General features: G+C 43.2%; 1 protein-coding gene across 3 annotated transcripts in view; it reads left to right on the top strand.

The window, feature by feature from the left end:
- MCU (mitochondrial calcium uniporter) overlaps positions 1–11,185 on the top strand; it is a 151,409-nt gene extending 140,224 nt beyond the window's left edge. For 2 of the 3 annotated variants that reach the window (XM_030569549.1, XM_030569551.1), the window contains exons 5-8: positions 2,722–2,882; positions 3,731–3,937; positions 8,074–8,190; positions 9,385–11,185. In XM_030569549.1, the coding sequence (XP_030425409.1) occupies positions 2,722–2,882; positions 3,731–3,937; positions 8,074–8,190; positions 9,385–9,462 (563 nt within the window). In that variant the 3' untranslated portion in view covers positions 9,463–11,185. The remainder of the gene's footprint in view (positions 1–2,721; positions 2,883–3,730; positions 3,938–8,073; positions 8,191–9,384) is intronic. The other variant, XM_030569550.1, reaches the window with a different exon arrangement.
- Positions 11,186–12,525: the final 1,340 nt, after the last annotated feature.

The raw sequence follows: 12,525 nt of genomic DNA, 5'->3' as shown, positions 1-12,525 counted from the left end.
TGAGATGATGAAATGGGTGTCTGGAGATAAGTGTCCATACTCAGACATGTTTTATATGAACAGAGAGGGAGTGGCATCCTCATCCCCACTGTGCTAGTAAGCAGTTCGAGTATGGAACTGGTGCATTAGTACCGTAGATACCTCTCCAGTATAATTAGATTGTTAGCCTACAAGTTTGAGTCATCCTGTAGCATGGCTGTGTAAAACAAAAGCTCCAACTATTTAAATTCACACATTAGAGTGGTCTCTGAGCAGATGAGTCAATGGAGAATTCCCTTTGGAGTCCATCTGCTCACCTCTTTAATGAGCCAGAAGGGGTCATTTCCCCTTTCTGAATACTGAATCTCCCTCCTCACATTCCCCCTACTGGTCCAAGGAATGAGAGTGAGAATTTGAACGTGTCTTCTGACCATAAACCAGTGTGGCAAAGTACCTGTTTCTCCTCTGCTGGCTCAGTCCCCTTTTTCCTTGGAGATACAGGCTTGGGCAAAGTAAAGTCCTTCCAGGTCGCGCAGGGTCTGGCTGATCCTTTTCTCAGGTAGTCCCTTGCTCTGTTTTTCTCCCCTTCTGGGGAGAGTGTAAGTCTTCCTGGCTGGAAGAATTCAGAATCTTGCTGCACCTACTCGCTGGCTGCTTCTCTCACTCCTCCCCTGCCTGGGAGGATTTAAAAAAGTCTCCAGCAATTTGGGCCAGCTGAACCTAATTAGTTCCCTGGCAACCCCTGTTCCAGCTGAACCTTACTTCTCTATGGCTATCTCCCCTCAGTGAATAGTGAGGCCTTTTAGCCCCTCTGGGACTAATTACTATCCCTCCTTTGGTAGCTATTTGTCCTGGGTTTGCCACACCAGTGAGACTCCAAGCTCTTCTCAACCAGTCTTAAGACACTATACAAAGTTAATCTGCCCATTAACTTCTCATTTTTCCCATTGTTAAATCAAATATACCATTACGTACTTTTCTGCATTGAGAGAAGTTTTGTCCCAGTGTAGAACTGTTCATGCAACTCTAATACATGATGATGACTAGACCTAACACTTGACCTGCTAAATTTACATAGCTCAGCTGTGTGGTAGGATAGACATTAGTAGTGCTGGTTCAGATGGTGTCTAAGATCAGCTATGCAAATTGAAATTTCCACCTCTGACTCATTCAACAAGGGAGAATTCCTTGATTAGCTGATAGCTGTAAAATTAATATTCACCAACAATCCCCACCATTAAGTTTCATCTAACTCCGGTGTGGGCAAACTTTTTGGCCCAAGGGCACCCCCTCCCTGCCCCTATTGGATCCCTCCCCAAATCCCCATCCTGGCCCCACCTCTTCCCCAAACGCACTGTGTTCCTCCACCTCCCCCCTCCCTCCCAGACTTGCCAAGCAAAACAGCTGTTTTGCGGCGCAAGCGCTGGGAGGGAGGGAGGAGAAGTAGGACGTGGCGGCCCTCTCAGGGGAGGAGGCGGAGTGGAGGCAGAGGTGAGCTGGGGCGGGTCGGGGAGCTGTCAGTGGGTGCTCTGCACCCACCAATTTTTCCCCATGGGTGCTTCAGCCCTGGAGCACCCATGGAGTCAGCGCCTGGGTTGAGGGCCACATCTGGGTATGGAAATTGTATGGCAGGCTATGAATGCTCATAAAATTGGGGCTTGGGATGCAGGAGGGGTTGAGGGCTCCAGATGGGGATGTGGGCTCTGGGATGGGGCTGGGGATGAGAGGTTGGGGGTACAGGAGGATGGTCTGGGGCTGGGACTGAGGGGTTCAAGGGTAGGAGGGGGATCAGGCCTGGGACAGGGAGTTGGGGCACGGGAGGCGGTTAGGGGTGCAGGGTCTGGGCGGCACTTACCTCAAGCAGCTCCCAGAAGTGGCAGTATGTCCCCCATCCAGTTCCTACGTGGAGGTGTGGCCAGGCAGTTCTGCGCACTGCCCCTGCAGCTCCCATTGGCAGCGCTTGGGTTTGGTGGCAGTGTGCGGAGCCCCCCTGGCTGCTCCTACGGATAGGAGCCGGCGGGGAGACATGCCACTGCTTCCAGGAGCTGCGTGGAGAGGGGCAAGCCCTCAATCCTGATCTCCAGCTAGAGCAGGATAAGCCCCCGACCCTGATCCCCAACGGGAGCTCGAGGACTGGATTAAAACGTCTGGAGGGACAGATGCAACCCCCGAGCCATAGTTTGTCCACCTCTGTTCTAACGTGTATTGACAAATTAACACTGGATAACATATTTTAAGGCAGCCATAATACAAGTAAGCAGAATTAAAATTAAGCTTCCAATCTTTTAACATTGCTTTTCATGGCTTTACAGTGCTTGATTTCTCAACCTTAATGTTTAAATTATTGAGATTTTCTACATGGAATATATACTAGTTAGTGTTTAATTAGATATGACTCTCCTTTACTGGCTTGCTTGATTTTTAATAAACATTCCATATCTGGTGTTGGGATAAAGACTATTCTGTTAATTGGCTATGCTGGAATATTTGGGTATAAAGCAGTATAGCAGTTGGTATCAGTTTTTAGGTGCATCTAGTGTGGAAGCATAGCTTTCTTGGTTGAAAGTTTCATAACTTTGCTCAAAACTCGATTGCTGCAGCTCTCCAATAGACTGTTCCATAAATTTTCTGTGCAAGCCAAATAGATACTAATGCAAATCCCTGGATTCCCATAGCTGTTTTGAAGAGTACATGATAACCAATGTGGATCAAGACACATAAAGCAGTCTTCTTTTTCTTTAGACCTCTTAAGCCATGAAGATGCAACCACGCTGAATGATGTTAAGACATTGGTTCAGCAGCTGTACACCACTCTATGCATTGAGGAACACCAATTGAACAAGGAAAAGGAGTTGATTGGGCGGCTAGAAGACCTCAAGGAGCAGCTAGCACCCCTGGAAAAGGTGAGATGTGAAATCTCCCATGGAAATCTACTTATCCACTGAGCCAATTTACTTTCATGGTTATAATGAAGTCTATCTTAAATGGTGGCACTAATTGTACATTAAGCTTTAAAAACCATTTGAAACATAAAGACTGACTCAATCAATGAGTAGAAAGCCATTCTGTTGTCTTCATAGAAATAAATAGTATTCACTGCATAGAACTGAAAATAAAATAAAATTAAATGATTTGTAAAAATATTTGACAGGATGTTTTTAAACATAGTTGCTTCCCAAATTGGCCCCAGACACAGAGACTCAACATTCTTGCAAAAAGTGTTTTCATTTTTAAGCCATTTTATTTCTTTAATTTGATAAGAGAAAGGAAGAAAACACAAATAAAGCAAACATGACAGGCTAATAAATATTTTGAACCATGTTGGTTTCTACGCAATATTTTGATACAGTAAAAGTAGGATATATCGTAAGTAGTTGTAACAATCTCCAGAGCAGCTATTAGTATAAAACATATTAAAAGACAAAGACTGAAAATGGTGGATCAAAGCACACACCAGCAGCGTAGTGATGACTATCATATACGTACACAGTCATCCATGTTTCTGACAAGAATATAAGTGGTGCTGTGGCTAAGTTTCTATAAGCAAAGTGAATATGTGAGATGTTGACCCAAAAGAGGCTAGTTAGTTTTTTGTTCCCTGAGCTCTTTCTGCATAAACTATAACACTCAAATCAAGCATCTGTAAACTCTAACCACTTTCATAGAAAGTATGCCTTTATGTTTTACCTGATCTCAGAATGACTGTCTCAACCCCATAAGATATTGAGAATACAAAACTGTTTGTGTCCAGCAGGTCAGGATGGAAATCAGCAGAAAAGCCGAGAAGAGGACCACCTGGGTTCTGTGGGGTGGACTGGCCTACATGGCCACTCAGTTTGGGATTTTGGCCCGACTCACATGGTGGGAGTACTCTTGGGACATTATGGAGCCAGTCACCTACTTTATCACCTATGGTAGTGCTATGGCAATGTATGCTTACTTCGTAATGACACGTCAGGTAAGACATGCCCTCTGTGTTGTCATTGTCTTAATGACAGATTTAGCTTATGCAAAGCTTTGAAAAGCATGCCCTTTGGACACCTTCCTGCCCCCGTTCACGATACCCTTATTTCTCTCCCCCGACACACACCAAACTTCCCCATTCACTACTGATGGCATGAACATGAAAATTACCCTCATCTATTACTGGATATGCACTAGCTACTCATAACTGAGGCAATATCTTGCTGGTCATGTATTAGTCTGCCATGATAAAACAGAGCTATCAGTAGGTGTTCTCTGTGCATGTGATTAGCTTTCAATAACTTGGAATTAAGGCAGCCTGAAACCTTATTCCTGTAGATCAAAGAGAGTCCTTACCTTATAGAGCATAGGAGGAAAGCTAGAAGACTGTGTTTGATTGGTTCTTTTCCTGGTTTTACTACCCAGTTCTTTCTAATCTGGGAAGTAGAGTAATTTCTCATGTCTATGATCTCCCATGTATTTCTAGGAGCAATAGGAGCAGCACTTTGAGGGGATGGATGAGAAGTACAATAATAGTTGTAGTGCCCATCCAGCTCACTCTCTGTCTGACCTACTTCCTTGCCCCTTCTGCCTGTCTGCGCCCCCTTTCTCAGCACTACAAGGTTGTAGGAAAACCCATTCATACTCACCTGCTTGCAGATCTGCAGTTCTTATTCAAATGCTTGTCTATATGTATTTCATATTAAGTGCATGTGCCCCCCATGTGATCTGTCAGAGTCTTGCAGCCAGCAGTGTCCACTAGGACCATGCATGTGCTTTGAGTGTTCCTGTGCTCCTGTACAGACGGTACCGAAGCGCAGTGGACCCAACTCCCCCCGGTTCCTTCTCGCCACTCAGGGCTCCAAGATGGAGCTTCTCAGTATACACCTCTTTACTCATCCTTTTCTTACTTTTCTGTAAATATTTGTGTACATATTAGAGTTAATTAGGTTGAGATAGTTTGGTAGTTACCAATTGGCAACATGTTGATAGTTTTTATAAATTTCTTAATTTTTATTTTTTTCTTTTCTGATCAGGAGTTTGCCAGTACTGGAACTTAATAATGTCCTCTCCTTAAGCCTCCTGCCTTTAAGTCTTGCCCTAGTTGCAAAGTGGCCGTTCCAATAAATGATGGTCACGTAAGATGTCTTTTTTTCTTTTTTTTTTTTTTTAAGGGAAGGACACGTCCTTGACACGTTGGTGATGTGCAAGTCCTTTTCTAAGGATCTTAAAAGCTAGGAAAGCACATTTGAAAACGTTCATTGGACTGCTCCATACAATCAGCCTTCAATCCAGGCAGTGCAGATCTTCTGGATAAATTTCATCTCAGTCCATTAGTGCCCTGTGACTTCCCCATCGATTAGCTCCCATGTTTCGTCTTTGAAGACCATGCCTTCTTAGGACTCAGCTAGAAATGTAAAATCCGAGCCCTGCGACAAAAAGGGAAAGCAGGGACAGATCACCAACAGGAGTTCCCAGTAAGAAGAGATCTAAGTCATCTCACTTTTCTCATTCAGTGGAGGCTCTATGGCCTGATCTGAGCTCTGGCACTGCCTTGAGAATTGAAATCAAGGCCCAGGGCATTTGGGATTAGCTCAGAATCAAGGGTCTTTGGCACTAGTGATTATGGTACCAGGTTCCCTAGTACAGCTATTTCAGTGCTACTCACTTCTGTACAAAGCACAATCCTGATATTACCTTCTCCTGAAATGAAGTTTGCAGCACTGTCCCCTGGATACCAGGGAAGCATGCAGTACTGAAGGATCTTCAGCTCTCAGAGGAACTAGAATATTCTCTGCCATCTACTTGACTAAGCGTTCCTACCATGGTACCAATACCTTCTATCTCATTAGCACAGAGTACCTCCCTGGGGCTCTGATGTCTTCTAGTATCACTACGCAACCTAACACTCCAACTTCAGCAGTCTCCTCCCTTAGGCCAGAAATGGTCACTTTCATGCTTTGACTTAAACACAATGGGGAGGGCTTCCCTACTTATTCTCCAAGGGCTTTTTCTTATGAAAATTATGAATCCGAGAGGTCTAGGTTTCAGGGAGAGATTGAGATTAGGCATATGTCATAATTCCTTTCTTCGTCGCCCAGCCCCTTTCCCATACAGTGTTCCTATGTGGCCCTATTGGAACCTCTGGAGTCTTCACTGCCCAGGTCATCACACTTCCGCACCACCTCCTAGAACAAGAGCCTCCTCCATGCCAGGAACCTAGTGTGTTTCAGCTTGCAGTACACGAACCTGTGAGCCATGAGTAATTTTCCACAGAGGAACACCTTCAAACTAAGGGTCAGGCAATAGCCATGGGTATTTTGTTCTCATCCCCAAATGAGACAGTGGTCCTAGCTGCACAGTCTCATCCAGAAGGCTACAAGGGCTTTCAAGACCTGATGAGAGAACAGCCAATTCTCTTGAGGTATAAAAATCCTCTCAAACTTTTGGGAATTCATTTCCCTGTATCTTGACCTGTGGCATTTCCCATTAACGAAGCTCTCATGGACCCCACCAAACATATCGCAGACTTGGAAAGATCCATTTATTATAGTCAAAATTTTATTGCCCTCTGTCTAAAAATCAAAGAAAAGATGCCCTCTGTCTAAAAATCAAACCTACACAGAAATCATAAAGGCAGTACTCCACTGACACAAGACAATTTGACGCCATGTCCAGCCTCAGTCATCTTCAGGAGGATCTTCATACTGCCATAAGGACTTGCCTATGTCTGACACATGACGTCCTACCCCTTCATGTTGCAGCATGCCAGACAACATCTTAGTTGCAGGCAAGGCTAGTGGAATTCAGTATGTGCCAAGCAAACATCACATAGATATGCCTTGTAGTCCCTCAGGATGTTCTTACACCAGTAAAGTAGTAGAAAGACCCCAACACTGCTGTGCAGGGAAGTACCTTTTCCCCATCCCTCCCATCCAAGACCTTAGTTACAGATGAGTGAACCTGGACTGTCAGGCACAAGTCTCTGGGACTCAGATTCAACTGTAAACGTACATATAACATGTTCTTGGCACAATTAACAAACCTGTGCTACCTTTCTACCATTGAGTCAAAGACTGACTGTCCAAGTGATATCAGATACCGCCTCCATGCTGAGGGTATCTGAAGATAAGTGTCATTGGCCACTGTATTTCACAACCCGCCCTTCTTCCCTGTTACTATGGAGTCTTTACCATCTGGATTCTGCAGTGGTGAAGGAACTTGGTGGCAGTTGCACCCACTCCGCACTGTGCTCTCAGTACAGGAGCCCAAGGACATGGAAGGCACAGATGAAGCCCCAACAGACACTACTGACCAAAAGACTCTAATATCCAGCACATAGGGCACATGCACCCCAAGAGTGGAATATAGATAGACAATATATCACTCCAATTTCTGTAAAATATAGTCACTTTTCTGATGACCTTCTCCTCCAAACAGGCTAGGAACTAGGCAGTGGACCTGGTGATAGGGTGACCAGATGTCCCGATTGTATAGGGAACAGTCCAGATTTTGGGGGCTTTTTCTTTTATATAGGCACCTATTACCCATCATCCCCTGTCCTAATTTTTTACACTTGCTATCTGGTCACCCTAGCTGGTGTACTTCTCTCTAATTACCTGTCTGTATCTTAAAGCTCCTCTTTGCAGCCTAATTAATTGATTGGGCCCAATTCAGCTCTCGCATGGCCAGTGTGGGGGAGCATACCTCATCACATGCGCATATGACAGCATCCCAAAATAACCCCACAGTTTGATGGTTTGGCGCACATAACTCTTCCTTCTCAAGAGTCCCAAATTTAGGGCATATGGGGGACTACTGCAAGTCAGGATTAAGTTTCAGAGACAGGTAAGTGTTGGAGAAGTGGAGTGGCTAATTACATTTAGCAAACAAACCCACACTTCAATCACCAGTAACAATTCAGCCCCTCCTCTCCAGAAAGCACATATAATATATGCTGAGCTAGTAGCAGCCTGTGTTTGGAATTTTAATTCTTATCTCTGCCTCTCATCCTCTGGCTCCGCTTCTCTCTCTCTCTCTCTCTGTCTCTCTCTGTCTCTCTCTGTCTCTCTCTCTCTCTCTCTCTCTCTCTCTCTCTCTCTCTCTCTCTCTCTCTCTCTCTCTCTGCAGGAGTATGTTTACCCAGATGCCAGAGACAGACAGTACTTATTATTTTTCCATAAAGGAGCCAAAAAGACACGTTTTGACTTAGAGAAATACAATCAACTCAAGGATGCAATTGCTCAGGTAATTCAAGGTTTTGCCAGAGTAAAAACAAAATAATTCACCTCCCACTTGTGTTTTTAACCATTATTGATGCGTACATTTCAAGCAAAAGTAGAATGATAGTCTCTGTCTTAATTTGGGTTTCCAGTCTACTTTCTTGTCACAGCCATCAATAACCTATTAGATGGATTTGGTATTTTGGCATGCACTATGCATAAGGAAACAGATGCAACTGCTGTTCAAAGATGGAGTCTGAAAAAGTATCTGTAAGGGCTTCTGAGAAACTATTGCCAAACCTTACATCTTTTTAGAGATGGTTGAAGCACTTCATGCCTCAGAGAATCTGAGTCTAGATTTCCTCCTTGCTCTGTTTCTGTCCACCTACACATTATGGATCTACTAAGGGATGAAGACTCTTCATCCACTCAGTTCATGTCTCCCTGGGTGTGTCTTAATCATCAAGAGCCCTATATAGTAGGCACCAGTTGTTTTCTGCTGATTAGAATGGGGGTGGGAGGTGCTTTTAGAAGGCAGTGGGACAGTTACAATGACTTTCATTATGTGGCCTGATGATTATAGGTTCTTGCTTTCTTTACCACTCTTTTATGTAATTCCATGAGTGGTACTGGGTGACTGTACCACTTGGTGAACCTACAAGTCTGAGCAGTTCACTCTGTGGCTGTACCAGATCGTCCTCTATCAGGACAACTTGAAAAAGCAGATGTCTTTTATTGCTGCTACTACTAATTTATATAACAGCATTGGTGTAGAGGGTGGATTTATTAAAAGAATTGTAGGGCACACCACCTGTCCCAAGGAGGTTACAGGTGGTTTAGGAAAACTCAACAAAAATGACAGTCCTTGGTCAGAAATGATTCTAACTATTGCGTGTCATTTTGCAAAGACTACACAATGGTAGTTCCTTGACTTTTGTATTGTTTTTTGTTTTTGTTTTTTTAAGACACTAGTTTGTCTCAATGGATTCTAGCTTCTAAGTTAATTTTATAATGGTTGAATACCAGAACAGATAAGTAGTGTTCTAGGTGTAGAAAGCCTTCAATAAGTGACTAGAATGACCAGAATATCTGTTGCTGATACTCAGACTATGACTTTAAGACTTTCTCTTTGGATATTTACTCTTATGGCACCTGGGGATTGGAGGGCAGGCACTGATGAAGATGTTTAAGAAACCTGTTCTTTATACTTTACTTTTAGGCAGAATTGGATCTTAAGAGACTTCGAGACCCACTGCAGGTTCACCTGCCTGTCCAGCAAATCGATGATAAAGACTGATCAGCAAAGAATGTCTGAATCCCAGCAAAAAAAAAACAAAAACCTGTTCATAGCTCTTGCCTTTTTAATTAAAGCATTGCAGGTGAAAGCTGGGAGGTAGTGTGGGGGTGGAGGGTTTTTACCTTTAATTTAAAACAAAGGACCGTGGGGGAAAAATCTCTGAAATCTGAAGATCGGGCATTGTGGAATGTTAGCCTCAAAAAGGGCTTGGCAAATATTGTCACATGCAAGCATTTGTATCTGGATGAAAATGGTGTACAAATACAGGATTGGGGGTTTTCATAATGAGAATGTAATGCTGGGGGGCTGTCTTCTTCCAGCTTTGCAGGGTCTGCCTCTCAATAATGCACCAGCAGCCTGCTGAGCTCTTTTAAATTTTCCTTTTTTTATTTTTGACACACTCCAATAACAAAACGCACCAAAAAACCAAGCCATCTGGAGCTATGGCTGGCGAACAGACGGTGAGCCCCATCACCATTAAAACACAGTCCTGGTCAGACCTGATGTCTTTTTTTGTAAAGTTACTGCAAGACTGCTTTCTACTGAAAATCATGAGTTTCTCCTGCCCACCCCCATTCCCTTCACTGACTTCTTCCATTACTTGTTTGTTACACTGATGAGTTTTATCCAAATCAGAAATGGAACTATCTTTGTTCTAAGTGTTTGATAATGGACACTTTGGATTATTCCTTAATATCTTCTTCAAGTGTGAAGTGTCCCAGTGCTCTAGAGCTACTTCTAGAAATAATGGCAACATTGCATGAGAGTTTTTATACTCAGTCTTAAGGAAGGAAGGTCTTTCCCACCCCAAATCTGGTAGCCACCTGGATGACCAAACCTTGAAGGTTTCAAGGATTAGGAAATTGACTCAGAATCATGACTCTTACTTAACCAAGCAGTTTCAGAATGGGAATAATTAAATTTGATGAAGTTCGACTGCTTGTGTAATGGGATAAATGGTCTCATTTGTTGTACACTACTATTTCTACAGGCTTTGTCGAAGGCCAAGGTTCCTGTAGCAAAGGATGCAGAATTCCACTTTGATTTGCTAGCCTACTCCCTTATTTAGCTAGCTTCCAATGCTCTGATGAAGGGTCAAGATTTCTTAGGGATGGCTATAATTGCATCTCCAATTCTTATTTTAAAAAAGACATTGGGGTTGGAAAACCAACACATTGCCTGAAACTAGCTGATTTGTAAGCTCCACACATAATACACAGAAAAGATGGAGGTTTCTCTTGACAGTTCATTCTTTTTTCTCACTGTGTCTTGACGAGAGGCTCCAGTTTTTGGAGAACCATGCTTAAATAAAGAAAAAAAACCAAACCAATATTAAGATGCCAGGTGCCTTGCAGATATGGAAAAACAGATGGGATTGTTGCTGCCTCTCCTCACTCGGTGGCATGTTGGACCGAATGGATGCATGTTTCTAATTTTTTTTTTCTCTCCCCACATTTTCCCTGTCTTTTTGTTTTAATTACATTGTGGATTATTTTTTACCTGTTTTATCCTGTTTGCGTGCCGAGTTTTAAAGGGAAAGAAAATGAACAGTCTTGTAGCTGAAACCTTGCTGTGTGTTTGGGGTGAGGGAGGGGTATGGAGAAAAATCCTTACTTACAAAAAAAAAAAACTGAACATGTGTAAAATCCTGTATCATTTATGAAATATGTATAAAGCAATGTACTTCTGGAACAATAAATAACTATTCAGTTTTTGAACTCAAGTGTTCTTAAAAATGTTTATTTTCCTCAGTTGAGGGGGGAGCATCCCTCAGACAGCAGCTGAACTCCTAATTTCCCCTTGTTTCTTTTAATTCAAATTGCATTTCTCTGACCTTATCTCGTTTGAGGCCATTTTGTTGCAGACACCAGCCTTCCTGTTCAGACTCAAATGGAGCTGTCACCATCTTATGTCACACATGAGAGCCATCAACAGTGCTTCTGTAAAAGCTTTGTGCAAATGTTACCACCTTTGTTGTGAACAGTATACGTCTCTGGGCTGGTCTACACTACAGGGGGAAATCGATCTTAGATACGCAACTTCAGCTACGTGAATAACGTAGCTGAAGTCGAATATCTAAGATCGGATTACTCACCCATCCTCTCCGCGCGGGATCGATGTCCACGGCTCCCCCTGTCGATTCCGCAACTCCGTTGGGGTTGGTGGAGTTCCGGAATCAATATAAGCGCACTCGGGGATCGATATATCGCGTCTAGATGAGACGCGATATATCGATCCCCGAGCAATGGATTTTAACCCGCCGATACGGCGGGTAGTCTAGACATAGCCTCTGTAGAGGTTGAGGAAATCAGGGGACATCTTGGCAAGCTGGAATTCCAACATAACAATATATCCAGGGTGTAGCTCATCTGGAATGCAGCAATCTCTGTCCTTAGATCTCAAGCTATCCCAGCATTTTTAATTGTAAAGGTTTTACATTGGATTTGGGCATTCAGAGATTTGAACTCTTTTAAGACTTTAGTGGCTGTGTTGCAGTTTGTTTGACACAAACATTTACCTGCTATTCATGGCTGTTTAAGATAATTAGCAGGGTATTTCGTTTGTCCTGGTTACAATCTCAGTCCAGAGGATTTTCTCCTGTTTTGATTGTGGAATAAATTATTGGCTAGCGCGCACACACACACAGAGAGAGCCCCTTTTAGGTTTTAAAACCATGTTGCAAGTGTCTGTTTTTACCTATCTGTAATTACGGTCAATTTTTATAAAGTTTAATTGTACGGTAACAGCAACTTGTTCCAATACTGTTGTTAGATTAGTCCCTTCCCTTTTCTAGACACACCCATCTGGAACATACTTTACATAAAGAATTGGGCAGAAGTGGCATCCAAAAGTATTCTGGGCCTACTTTTGGTAGCCATTAAAAGCTTAAAATCCCTAGTCACAGGGCAAGGAAATACTATGAAGGAATTTTTTCCCTACTTCGTCTATCATTCCAGAGGAGAGTCAGAGCGAGGGAGGGAGGAATTGAGGTGAAGTTACTGATTCTACAATCTTCTACTGGGCTGGTTGTCTGTTCTGGTGTTCCTGTAAGTCTTAGTTCCC

The sequence above is a fragment of the Gopherus evgoodei genome, chromosome 7, assembly GCF_007399415.2.
Source record: "Gopherus evgoodei ecotype Sinaloan lineage chromosome 7, rGopEvg1_v1.p, whole genome shotgun sequence".
In the NCBI taxonomy this organism is placed as follows: domain Eukaryota; kingdom Metazoa; phylum Chordata; order Testudines; family Testudinidae; genus Gopherus; species Gopherus evgoodei.
Note: the sequence above shows the minus strand (reverse complement) of the source record. Positions and strands in the feature narration are given on the sequence as shown.